Source organism: Emiliania huxleyi (assembly GCF_000372725.1).
Source record: "Emiliania huxleyi CCMP1516 unplaced genomic scaffold EMIHUscaffold_308, whole genome shotgun sequence".
Taxonomy (NCBI): Eukaryota; Haptophyta; order Isochrysidales; family Noelaerhabdaceae; genus Emiliania; species Emiliania huxleyi.
The window spans coordinates 53,263-66,005 of NW_005199702.1; the positions used below are offsets into that span (position 1 = coordinate 53,263).

At 65.1% G+C, this 12,743-nt stretch overlaps 4 protein-coding genes across 4 annotated transcripts in view; 2 read left to right on the top strand and 2 right to left on the bottom strand.

The window, feature by feature from the left end:
* Positions 1-1,462: 1,462 nt before the first annotated feature.
* EMIHUDRAFT_368399 (hypothetical protein) lies at positions 1,463-1,927 on the bottom strand (the record flags this gene model as incomplete). Its single annotated transcript, XM_005774761.1, has 1 exon — positions 1,463-1,927. A coding segment is annotated over exon 1 (331 nt), but the record flags the coding sequence as incomplete, so codon positions are not given.
* Positions 1,928-2,247: 320 nt separating this feature from the next.
* Positions 2,248-4,060, bottom strand: EMIHUDRAFT_240414 (hypothetical protein; the record flags this gene model as incomplete). The annotated part of the gene is made up of 3 exons (XM_005774762.1): positions 2,248-2,298; positions 2,674-3,688; positions 3,774-4,060. 3 exons carry the CDS (start codon positions 4,058-4,060, stop codon positions 2,248-2,250), a joined length of 1,353 nt encoding a protein of 450 aa, XP_005774819.1.
* A 1,286-nt stretch (positions 4,061-5,346) lies between these two features.
* EMIHUDRAFT_368402 (Hypothetical protein) lies at positions 5,347-6,192 on the top strand (the record flags this gene model as incomplete). Its single annotated transcript, XM_005774763.1, has 2 exons — positions 5,347-5,774; positions 5,842-6,192. A coding segment is annotated over exon 1 (242 nt), but the record flags the coding sequence as incomplete, so codon positions are not given.
* A 5,799-nt stretch (positions 6,193-11,991) lies between these two features.
* EMIHUDRAFT_240419 (hypothetical protein) overlaps positions 11,992-12,743 on the top strand; it is a gene marked incomplete at both ends in the record, with an annotated part of 2,849 nt that continues 2,097 nt past the window's right edge. The window contains 2 exons of the mRNA XM_005774764.1: positions 11,992-12,397; positions 12,612-12,718. Coding sequence (XP_005774821.1) covers positions 11,992-12,397; positions 12,612-12,718 — 513 coding nt within the window. The remainder of the gene's footprint in view (positions 12,398-12,611; positions 12,719-12,743) is intronic.

Sequence of the window (12,743 nt, forward strand, 5' to 3'; positions counted from 1 at the left end):
CGACGCCGCGGCGCTCCGCAAGCTGCTCTCAAGCGACAAGGTGCATTGCCCTTGGAGGCTGGGTAGGCTCGGACCCACCGGATCGCCGCTCAATTCCCATCCTTCGGTAGGGCCGGCGAGGTTTGTTTGGCGCGCGTTTCGAGCAGGCGGCCAACAAGAGCAGCCGGCCGTGGTCGGCCTCCCGTGGCGAGTTCCCCGGGCTGGTGCGGTCGATTGGGCGTAGCATCGCGCTCCTGCGTACGGGGAGCGGAGGCCTCATCTCCGTCAACACTATAATGGGCTGGGGTACTGGTCTGCTCTCCTTGCGGCCTCCCCTGGCGTCTCCCTCTCTCCACACCTCAGCGACTCACTGATTCCGGAACAGGCATGCTCTCTTACCCAAACTATGGCGGCGCGTGCAAGCGTCACCAGGTCACTCGCACCGGACCGGGGCCACCTCGAAATGGGCCCGTGCCGAGGTGGCTGCTGTGTCCCTTGCCTCAGGTCCCAAACGTGCGCATACTTGCCGAAATTTTTGAGAGCCACGGCGCCGATCTGAGAATCCTGGCGAGCGTGGGGACTGTGCAGCTCCGCCCGTCTCCTCGAATGGCTAACTGCCAGCGCCCGCTCTACTCGTCTAGGTACTCGTGCGGAATGCCTTTGACGTGGTGGCATCTGCTGTTGGCCGCTCGCATTTTTTCAGCGGCGAGGCGACATCCGCACTCAAGATGTTCACGGAGATTATCCGTGAGGAGATGGTGCCGCAGCTCGAACGGATAGACAGCGCCTTCTATCGACACCTCGACTACGACCGGCTGCCGTCGGCAGTGCCGCACGACTTGGGCGAGTGGCTCGGCTTCGGTCAGAGCGGGAACCCTCCGAGAGGCTTCCGCGAGGAGGTGTGTCGGGACAGAGGAGACTCACAAGATGGCCTTACACCCCAACCCGCCTTCCTACCTCTCATTGTAACTTGCAGCCGTCCGCCGATCAGGTCGCGAGGGTCTTCCGCCGCACCAACCGCTCAGGCCATCGACAAGAGCAGCTTGTGCGGCGCCACGTGGAGGATTACACACGGGCAAACGCGCAGCTCTTGGGGCTGTGTGTAGCCGAGAAGCGAGGAGCATTGCTGGCGTCGGGAGCACCGGGCATTCGCCAGGTCCAGGTGCGAGGGTGGCATCGACCCGTTACCTGATTCACCGCGCAACCACAGACTGACGCACTATAATTGAGCATTTCGGAGGAGGAGTTGTCATTTCGTGTTTCGCGCCCCCGCGCGAAGGTCGTGACACACGCACACCGATCAAATCGCTTCCACAAAAATGAGCGAAAGATCAGGCCTGCCACTGGGGCACTGGGCGGAAATCGGCCGTCCCTCAGTGCTTCCAGCCTGCCAGCTAGAGTTTCCTCAATTGGCTCGGAATTTGCTTAGTAGAAAAAAAAATACCGCGACGGGGCGGCCCCCGCCAGCCCCGCTCGAAGCCAGGCAGGCCACCACCAGTGCCCCTCCCACCCGGCGGCGCGGCGCGCGGCACGCGGCGCCGACCGCCCCTCCATCAGCGGTGGCGCGACGGCTGTCGTCGGGGCGCCGGCAGGTGCCGCGCGCAGAGGGTGCCACCGGACCGGCCGACGCGCGCCCGGCGGAGCTTCGTCGTCCATGGCGGGCCGAGCACCCCCGCGTCGCTTCTCGGCGCATTGGAGAGCAGAGGAAGCTGCTGGCGTCGCCGCTGGGATCGGCGGCGGCGCCAGCAGCGTTCTCGGATCTGAAGCCGACTTTGAGCGCCGATCGATCGATCTCTGAGGGCTGGCCGATGGGTGGCGCTGGGACATCGCCGCCGCCGCGGAGGCCGGCGGCGACCAGAGGAGCGGTTGGGGCGCGTGGCGCATATGTTACCTGCCAAGTGAGCATTCAAGTGTGCTTCGAGATTTATTCGAGATTTGAAACTCAGATGTTCGTTTCCAGTGGGGAGGTGCCAGACCTGATCTTAGAATCGCTCAAATGTGCACGCGGACGCGGCGCGCATCCACAATGGGCTGTGGGGGAGTGTGAGTGTGAATACCAAGAGAGAGAGAGAGAGTGACGTCTCTGGCTCTGCCCTAGGCCTAGCGAGATGTCAGATGTCTGTGTGACGTCTTCATTCTTGCCTGAGCTGTCTCTCCTTGGATGGATCCCCACCAACACACCGACCCCACCCCGCGCGCCGCCGGGCTCGCGGCTGGCTGGCTGCCTAGCTAGGTAGGTAGGCTGGCTGTTTGTTAAGTCCACACAGGTCACAGATAGATAGGTAGAATAGGAAGGCAAAACACAGTCCGGACCAACGACTGGGGCACCAACGCGGTATGGGTGGACGCGAGACGGACGGGCGGTGACGGTCACACAGGAAGGAGCGACACACAGAACCACCAAAAACAAACAAGACACAAGACACTCAGACCCTGCCTGACCTTGGACGAGAGAGAGAGAGAGAGAGAGAGAGAGAGAGAGAGAGAGAGAGAGAGAGAGAGAGAGCTGGCGAAAGTGGAAAGAAGAGTGCGCGAGCTCCACGAATTCCTGAACGTGCGATTTTCGACGATCATCTGAAACGGCAAAGTCGAGTTGCACACAATGGCACGGCCCGCCCGCCCCGCCCCCCCCCGCCCCCCGCCGCCGCCGCCGCCCGTGGAAGAGAAGATCGGCAATCGGTTGCGCATGTGAACCCGGTCGATTTCCCACAGCAGCGAGGGTGGCAGCGGCTCCTTCTTGCTGTAGTACCTGAGCGTCTCGTCGAGCTGCGCGAGGGACGTGTGGCCGAGCAGTGCTGTGGTGACGCTACTCCGCTCCTTGGTCCACCGGCAGGCCAGCTCGGTGAGCGACATGCCGTACGTCTTGGCCAGCGCGCTGTAGGCGCGGGTCGCCTCCGCCGCCGGCCCGCTGCGGTACCGGTACAAGGTGTAGCCCCACCCGCGCTCGTCCATGCGGCCACGCGGCGCCTCGAGCGACCTCCTCGCCGACGCCTGGTCAGGGTCGTCCACCGCCGCGGCGCGCTCGAGGTACTTGCCAGTCAGCACGCCGCCGGCCAGCACATTGTACGCCATGAAGCCCACGTTCTCGTGGACGGGACTCGACGCCTCGGCGAGGCCGTTTTCATCGATCCTCCTGTTAATTAGCGAGTAGTCATTCTGCATGTTGACAGGCGGCGGCACGCCGAGCGCCCGAGCCGCGTAGCAGCTGGCGGCGAGGCCGTACGCGTTGTCGTTGCACATGCCCCACCCGCGGATCTTGCCCTGCTTCACCAGCGCGCCCATCGCCTCTGCGATCTCGCCAAAGTCTGCCCGCCCGCCCGAGTAGAGCTCGACCTCCTGCTTGTACTCGAGGCTCTGCCCCCAGTTGGACTGCGGAGAGTAGCGCGCGGGCCAGTGCAGGTTGTAGATGTCGAGGTAGTCGGTGCCGAGCCGCCGGAGCGACCCCTCGCAGTCGGCGATGATGTTCTTGGCGTTGACGTTCTGCCCGCCCGTGATCTTGGACGCAATCACCACCTGCTGCCGCCGCGCTTTGTCCTGCGCGAGCCACCTGCCGATGATGCGCTCGGTGTCGCCCTCGGGCTTGGCCCGCGTGCTCGGGATCGGGTACTGCTCCGCCGTGTCGATGAGGTTGATGCCACCCTCCAAAATGGCGCGGTCGAGGAACGAGAGGCAGGTCGCCTCGTCCGGCGCGTTGAAGTCGCCGCTGCCCCTGCGAAGGCAAGTCGTGACCGCGGGTCGGTGAGGCATCGCGAGCGGGCGCTGGGCGTGGCAGCGTGCGGGAGGGCGATGTGCACCAGCGCTGCGTGCCCAGCCCCATCTCGGAGACGACGAGGTCTCCGCCGCCCATGCGCTTGTGGCGAATGCCATTGACCGTCCTCACAACCTCATTGGTCGCGCCTTTGGCTGCCTTTGGCAGGCGGCGCGCAGCGCTCGCAGCACCGGGCGGCTGCATGAACTGCGGCAGCCAGGAGCCGAGCGCGGTGGCAGAGCCGGCGCGAAGCAGCGATCGGCGATCGGCGAGGCTGCCGATCGGCGGCTGAGTGAAGGCTAGAACGGCGAGGCTGCCGAGGAGGGCGGTCATGGCGACCGATGTGTTTGGTGTGGTGTTCAGAGGGCGTATGGAGAGCTCGCAGTGCCGTGGAGAGTCGAAGGTGGCACACCGGAGAAGAAGATAACGCACGAGCCCTCAGCGAGCTGGGAATAGGACCGCCGCGAGCGGCGTGGCGTGGAGCGGTTGAGCATCCCTCCGGGGGCCCCTCTGCGCCGGGGAGGCGTTGTTGGAGGCTAGGACGCAAGCGTCCGTCGCCCTTTTTCAAACTCGGGGCCCACTCCGCTACGCTCCGACCCGAATTTGGAGGGCCTAAAAGTTTAAGGTGTTGCTGCGCAAAAGGGGAAGACGCTCCACGCACAAAAAGTATATGTATCAGTTCTTACGAACGTACTTCCTCTTAGGCGGACCCTCCCACGCACAAAAAGTATATGTATCAGTTCTTACGAACGTACTTCCTCTTAGGCGGACCCTCCCGATGCCAGGACGCATCTAGTGCCAGTCTACGCTTTAGGATACATGTACATGTAGCTTGTTCGTTTGGCCGCCCACATGCTATGTGATGCCGCATGGTTCGGCCTGCTTCGCCTTTAGTGGGAGTTGACCACTGGTCGCCTGCAACATGTTCGCCGGTTGAAGGAAAGACATAGGCTCGCTGCGACGCTTCCCACACCGGGATCTCTTGCCCGTAAGTTGTGACAGCCCGTTGTGGATCGCGCACGCGCGCCGCAGCTCGCCGCACTTGCTTGAAAGTGAGACCCGGCAGCTGTGGCAGCAACGCCTCGTGAATTTTCTTGTCGCTGAGGTACATGTATCCCCTTTGCTGCGTCAGCCCCTTCACGGCAGCGAGTGCCTCTTTCGAGGACGGCATGGCGTCAGGATGTTGTTCACGCCAGCGCTCACGGGCGATCAAAGAGATATTTGCCACTTTCCGCACAAACATGGCACCCGACCAGCTGAAGCTCTAGACTCGTCGACCGAGCTCTGGACGATGCCGACCTCAAACCACCAGCGCCAGCAACGACGTGCCGCGGCTCGCCGCGCCGCTGTTGCGACCGACGACGTGCCCGACGCCGTCCCGCGGCCGAAAGGAAGAGGCCCGCGCAACCACTTCTGGGACCCGCGGCCGCCGGGCGTGCGGCGGCACAACGAGTCGAACGAACCGAACCAGCGCAGAGCGGCGCGTCTCGCGAGCGCCCGTGGCCGCCACGCCGACGCCGTCCGCGGCCGACGGTGGTCGCGAATCAACGCGGCGCGGTGCAACGAGGCCAAGTCCTTCCAGGCTCCCGCCAGCAGCGCCTCGTGGCGTGGGCTGCACGGCCCTTCGAGACGGCCCGGGGGGCGGAACCGGTGAGAGACCTCTCCCGCCGGCATGGCGCACTATATCACCCGTAGAGGCCTCTCTATAGTCGCCTTTTGGCACCTCCTCTCTCCACGCCGCCGATTAGACCTCGCCGCATCGCATCGCCCCCTTCCCTGCCCCGTCGCCCTCCTGAGCTCTCCCTCCTTCGCTCCAGCCATGCACAGGACGGCTGGACCATTGGCCCGCGTGCCAGGCGTCCGGGACGGCCGGGTATCGGCTCCGTACTTTGAGCCCTCTTGGGCCACCCTCGCGTCCACCGGCCGGCAGAGCACCGCTTGGGCGACTCAGACGGCCCGCCCGACCAGCGCGTTCGATCGTGCCGCCCCCACAGCGTCAGTGGCGTGCGTGGGGTGGCAGGCGGCGTCAGCGCAGCCCCTCGTGGGGGTGCCCACCGCTCTCCTCTCACCGCTCCCCCCCGCCCGTGGCACCCCACACACTCGTCCCTCCTCAGGGGCGCAAGGCGGCAGGCACGGCACGTTCAGCGCTTGCCTCGGCCCACCTCGCCTTCACGCCCGCCACCGCGACCAAGGAGGTGGCCTCGGCGGCCCAGATGAAGCCCGTGCGGCTCGTTTGGGAGCCGCATGCCGTCCCTCTCTCGCCGGCGCTGCTCACCACGCCCAAGCCTACGCCGAGGAACCCGTCGCGCCCGTCGCTCCACGAGCTGGTGGCTCGCATCGACCGAGCCGTCCAGCTTTCTCACGCCCTGCCCACGATCAAATTCGAGACGACCAACATCCGACCACAAAAAAGGCCCGCGCGTGCTGCGCGGGCCGGCGAGCGACTAGCGAGCCAACCTGCTAGTAGTCAATGCAGACCGGACTGCAGATTGATGCGACTCCCCTAGCGCTGCTGCAACGGTGGTGTGATTGACAGGCTTGCCGTGCTGCTCGAACACCTCGTACACGCGATCGACTAGCCTCAGCTGTACCCGATGCGGCATTTGTGGCCCCGAAAGTGAGAGCACTTGCTCACGCTTTTCGTTGGTCCATGTCATCGGCGGCGGTAGCGGAGGCGGCGGCGGAGGAGGCGGAGGCGGTGGGGGCGGAAGGCGCGCGTAGCTGACGGCATCGGCTGCTTTGGCCTTTGCGAGCGCCTCGTCCTGAGCCAGCATCCCGGGGATGTCGAGCCGATGCCGTCCTTGCAATAAAGACTCTGGAGAGCTCGTCTGGTGGGAGCCAGCATCCTGAGTGGCACGCTGGCGCTCAGCTAGCAGCGTGTGCGCCTCCTCCTCGGTTAATGCCTCGCATCGCAAGCCATGGTGCCAGGGACCAGTGACGGCAGTCGTTTTGGCAGCAAATATAGCCTCAAAGCCGTACACAAACCGGTAGCCGGCGGTCCATTGTGGTACACTGGTGGCCCAACTGCTTGCGCCCCTAGCCCGGGCCAACCTGACCGTGATCCACGGCGCCCTGTCAGTGTCATATGGTCCAGCCCAGCACGGCCCTGCCAAGACACGAGTTTTTGAACCCAAAGATGGGTGCGAGCTGTCACCGTGTTCCGCTTCGTAGCTGTGTCGGTAGCTGGGGTGGCCGTACACTGGCTGGCCGGGCTGCAGCCAATACACACCTGTGAATCCAGTACCCTTCCAATAGCCACGCTTGTCCAACTCGGGCGGCACCACAAGGTGCAGCGCGGCTGGAGCCTCCGCCTCGCGCTCGAAGGAAGCCCCGCTCCGCAAGTAAATCACGTCCCGCACCACTTCATCATAGCTGCTCAAGTTGCGCTCCACCCAGTACGCCGCCTCGTAGGACGCCGCTGGTAGGTTGATGTGCGATCGCACCTGCTCCTCCGTGCGGCCAACAACGCTATTCGTGCGGAAGAGCCACTGCAAGCGGACTGTGCCCCCTGAGCCAATGCGGCGGAGAATGGCAAAGCGCATACAAAAGTCGGGGTCGCAGAGAGCGTCGCGCAGCAGTTGAGCATGCTCGTCGGTCGCGTTGTTTAGGACGCCACGCCAATTATCTGCGCGCCCATCTGTTGCCTGGCATCCCCGGCGAATTCGTCGCTCGTGATCAGCTCCGCTGCCGCTCGGAGCAACCAGTGCCGTGTCGAGATGAAGCTCCGCGACGACGCCCGTGGACTGCACGCGCAGGGAGAGGCGCACGAGCTCCCGCACGGCAAGCGACTTCTCGGCATGCGCCGCCTGACGCCTGTCGGCATCCCATTCTTGCAAGCAAGCCATTTCTACCGACCGCGACGGGACGGACGTTTTGGTACGTTTTGGCACCAGCTGAAGGCTTGCGTCCGCAAAAGCCCGTTGCCAACCGCACTTTTGCCGGAGTCTCGCGAATCAATTGGCCTCCGCTCAAGGTGTGAACATATTCGCTGCGGTCAATATTCGTTGATGTCACGCTGCACCCGACTTTAAAATCCCTGCGTGGTGGCGGCGTGCCGTCCTCCCATCCCTCCCTTGGGTTGTGTGTTTTTTTTTTATGCACCCGACTAGCACACCTCTGAGTCCCAGAAACCCGAGGAGTCACACAATCCACCTGTGTGATGCACGCCCTGCGAGCGGGGCGGGGTGCGCACCGTCCCTCTCTCTGTGTTCGTGTGTGCGTCGCCCATCTCTCCCTGGAGATGACTGCTCTATTTATTTATTTGCACCCGAAGGGCGACGCGACAGAGGAGGAAGCGACAGGAGGGAGAACGACGAGAGTGGGACGACCGCGAGAGGTGGCATGAAGGTTGGAGCGAGAATCGGCGAGGGACTGCGAAGGGAGATAGAAAGAGGCAGACGACCAAGGGTTTAGGGTGGGCGACGGCTAGCACCACACTCCTCTCCTTAAAATCCCTGTGTGGTGGCGGCGTGCCGTCCCCATCCCTCCCTTGGGTTGTCTGTTTTCTTTCTTTCTTTCTGCACCCGAAGGGAACCCCAGGGCCAACACCGACCGTTGAGGTACAAGTGCTCGAAACGAGAGTGGACCTGAGCAATGATATGACTTGGCGGCAAATGATCGGAGTGGGCGTCAGAAGAGTCGTCCTTGCCCCCTTGCGCGAGGAGAGCTCGATAAACTCGAGGGGCCAAAATACGCCGCGAGGAGGGCGGAGTTACGCAGAGAGGCGAGAAGCAGCGAGAGCAAGGGATCGGCAGAGGGCAGACTAAAGATCTCTCGCGCGCAGACGGCAGCGGCGTCTCAGAACGAGGCAGAGGAGAGCGACGGCCGACGCGACAGAGGATGAAACAGCAGGAGAGAGAACGAGGACGAGAGTGGGAAGAACGCGAGGTGGCATGAAGGTCGCTGCGAGAATTGGCGAGAAACTGCGAACAGAGATAGGAAGAGGTACATGTAGACGCCCAAGAGGGTGGGCGACGGCTAGCACCGCACTTCTCTCCTTAAAATCCCTGTGTGGTGGCGGCGTGCCGTCCTCCCATCCCTCCCTTGGGTTGTCTGTTTTCTTTCTCTTTCGTGCGGCGCAAGAGGCTAGTGCGTAGTGGGAGAGAGAGTTTTTGTCGTAGTGGTGACTCGACGAAGGCGTCGCATACCAGAAAGAAGCCGGCGTGTGCGCTCCTCACGCCGGAAGCGCTCTGGGGGGCGGCTGGGAAGCGGCGATCTCCGCCCGGGCCGTCCCTTGCTCGAGGCCCAGGGGCCTTGCGACAAAGAAAGAAAGAAAGAAAACAGACAACCCAAGGGAGGGATGGGAGGACGGCACGCCGCCACCACACAGGGATTTTAAGGAGAGGAGTGTGGTGCTAGCCGTCGCCCCTTGGTCGTCTGCCTCTTTCTATCTCCCTTCGCAGTCCCTCGCCGATTCTCGCTGCAACCTTCATGCCACCTCGCGGTCGTCCCACTCTCGTCGTTCTCCCTCCTGTCGCTTCCTCCTCTGTCCGCGTCGCTCTCGTCTCTGCCTCATCCTGCGACGCCGCCGCCGCCTGCCGATCCCTTGCCTCTCGCGGCTTCTCCCGCCTTTCGGCGCAACTCCGCCCTCCTCGCGGCATATTTTGGCCCCTCGAGTTTATCGAGCTCTCCTCGCGCAAGGACGACTCTTATGACGCCCACTGCGATCATTTGCCGCCAAGTCATATCGTTGCTCAGGTCCACTCTCTCTTCGAACACTTGTACCTCCACCGATGATGTTTGCGCTGGGGTCCCCTTCGGGTGCATCGTTACAGCTGACGACGGGATTACCACTGGTACCTGCGCCCCGCCTAGGTGGGAAAGAGACGAGGAGGGGGAACAGTTTTCTTTCGCTGCATGCACTCCTCGACTCCGGCCATGAGCGAACAAACCAGGAACAAACCATCTAAAGAATAAAATAGTGAAAGCATAAAACTGCTGAAAGAAAGAAAGAAAACAGACAAACCCAGACGAGGGATGGGGGAGGAGGACAGGGTCCCCACCTGCATTATGCTCACACATGCCGCGGTCGATTTCTTCAATACCGTGAGGAAGGCTCGGATGCGTACCATGAGACGTCTGCCTCAGCGGCTCGGCGGCGGCCCGGTCTGGGCGGCTGCGCGGCAGAACGGCGGCGGCTTCTTCGGCAACCTCAAGGAGAACCTGAAGAAGGAGGTCGAGAAGAACAAGGATCTGCAGGAGGCGCTCAAGGGGCTGCGCGAGGACGAGACGCTGAAGAAGGCACGCGAGGCGGCGACGGCCGCGACGGCGGGCTTCCAGCGGGCGGCGGAGCAGGCGGGCAGTTCCGCCTCCTCCGCGGCCGAGCAGGCCGGCGCCAAGGCGTCGGAGGCGGCCGAGCAGGCCGCGAAGCTTGCGGCGGAGGCCAAGGCCAAGGCGGAGGCGTCGGCGGCTGAGGCGGGCTTCCAGCGCGCGAGCCAGGAGGAGGCGAGCGGCAGCGCGGCGGGCGGCGCGGCGGGCGGCGAGCAGCCCGGCGCCAAGTCCGACGGCGCGCCCGGCGAGCCTCTGCCGCCGCCGCTGCACGAGCGGCTCGTCGCTGATGTCAGCGCTGCCTTTTCGGCGGCGCGCGAGCGGCTGGGGGGGGCGTTCGGGGGCGGCGGCGCGGCGGGCGCGGCGGGCGCCGCCGCCGACGCGCCGCCCGCCGACTCGGGCGCCGTGGTCGTGCGCGAGCCAACCTTTTGGGAGAAGGCGACCAACTTTGGGTCTGGGTCTGGGTTTGGCTGGTTTGGCGACGCGGCGGGCAGCGTCGGCGACCGGATCTTTGGGGAGACGGAGCAGGCGGAGGCGCTGCGCGAGCTGCGCGAGCTGATGCCCGACTTCGACATGGACAAGTTCCTCACCGAGGAGGTTGCCCAGAAGCAGCGCGACGTGCTCGGCGCCTACCTGCGCGGCGACATGGAGGCGCTGCGCCGCTGCTGCCGCGACGCCGCGTACGGCGCGCTGCACAAGTCGGTGATGGAGCGGGAGGCGCACCAGCTCCAGATGGACGAGCGGCTCCTCTTCCTCTCCGACCCGGAGATCGAGTCCGTCCGCTACATCGGAGGCATGCCCACGCCCGTCGTCTCCTTCGAGGTGCCGCCGGCACGCCAGCAGCACGCCAGCAGCACGCCGGCAGCACGCCGGCAGCACGCCAGCAGCACGCCAGCACGCCACGGCCCGCCGCCCGGCTTCGCTCGCGCACACCCGCCTGCCGTCGGGGAGAGCGTGGCCCGAGCCCTTCCCCCCCGCCCCTCGAGAGGCGCCTCCCGCGAGCCCCTCCGCCTCCCCCTCTGGCGCAGGCGCACCAGCTCAACTGCGTCCGGTCCAAGAGCACGAAGCAGATCGTCGAGGGGGACGAGGACGACATCCGCGCGGTGCACTACCTCTTCGCTCTCCAGCCGACAGAGGACTGGGCGGAGCCGGAGCCGGAAGCGGCGGGGGAGGAGACCGCCGCTGCCAGGCGGCGGATCACGCTGCCGAGGCGCTGTGCGGGAGGGTGGCCACGCTGTGAGTAGGCGCCTGCGGACGGCGGCGAGGCGGGCGGCGAGGCGGGCGGCGAGGAGGGGCGGGAGAAGTCAAAGGAGCCGCCGCCGGACAAGTGGCAGGCGGGCGGCGGCCGGCTGACACCGAGAAGAGATGCCCGTCACGCAGCCCCGTATCACACGCCCACCCTGGGCCGTGTCGCGCTCGCAGGTGACGGAGCTCGCGGTGCGTGGCATGCAGTCGGTGTACTGAGGCCCGCCCCGCGCTGGCGGGAAGGGGGTAGGGGTGAGGGGCGCGTCTCCCCGTGGCGGGTTGGGGTTGCGGGTCAGCATCAGGATGATGGGCTGATCGGGTGCGCGGCGGGAGGGGAGGGGAGGGGAGTGCTGCTCTGGTGGCGCTGCGCAGGCGCCGCCTGGCCCTGCGCACGAGCTGCAGACTCGCGCCGCGTCGAGCTTGTGCGGCGGGCCAAAAGGGTCAAGGTGCGGACTTGCGGACTTGGGCGCCGTCGTCGGCCCGCGGCTTCCGCAGCTGGGCTTCCGGTGCGTCCGCATCGCCGGTGTTTATAGATCCAGTGATCGTATATATTCGTAGAACTATGTTATTGGTGCAACATGTTTTGTTCTTTACCACCACCCCGAGAGCGAGACCTCCAGCCGGACACCCAGGCCCAGGGAGGCACTGCTCCGGAGTGCGTGGCTCCCTACCTGGAACTGCGCCGCGAACCCAGGGACCTCGACGCAGCGAGTAGCGAGCCTGGCTCGCCGCAGCCAGCCGATCGCTGCTCGATGAGCAAGTCCGGCGCAAAGACTGCGAAGACGGACGCCGTCAAGGCGTCCCGGAAGCGTCCCGACCCGGAGGGCCTGCGCCTCATCGAGGAGGGCGAAAAGGCGTTCGAGGCGAAGGACTTTGTGGCGGCGACCGAGCGGTTTGTCGCCGCCAAGGCTGCGTGCGACGCCTCAACCGTCCAGGCAACGGCGAAACCGAAGAAGGAGAAGCCTCCTCCCGCCGAGAAGGAGGCCGTGGCCGACAAGGAGCCGAAGCCGGCCGACGGTGGCGTGGAGCAGAAGCTAGTGCTCAAGCCCCCGGTGGAAAACATCCAGGCAAAGCCGCTCCGGCCAGACATAGACGCGGCGCACAACTACGCGCTCAACGCGGCGGAGGATCACGCGGCCTACCTCAAGCGAACGGGCGGTGGGATCCGCACGCGCTTCCCACCCGAGCCCAACGGGTACCTGCACATCGGCCACGCCAAGGCGATGAACTTCAACTTTGGGCAGGCGCGCAGCACCGCAGCACCGACACACCGCAGCACCGCAGCACCGGCACGGCCGCCACGGCCGCCGCGGCCGCCACCCGGCACCGTCCCCGGCGCAGGCGCGGCTGGCGCGGGAGGCGGGAGGCTCAGGCGCGACGGTGATGCGGTTTGACGACACCAACCCGGCGGCGGAGAAGCAAGAGTACATTGACTCGATCCTCGACTCGGTGGCGTGGCTCGGCCACACGCCCGTCGCGGTCACGTACAGCTCGGACTACTTCC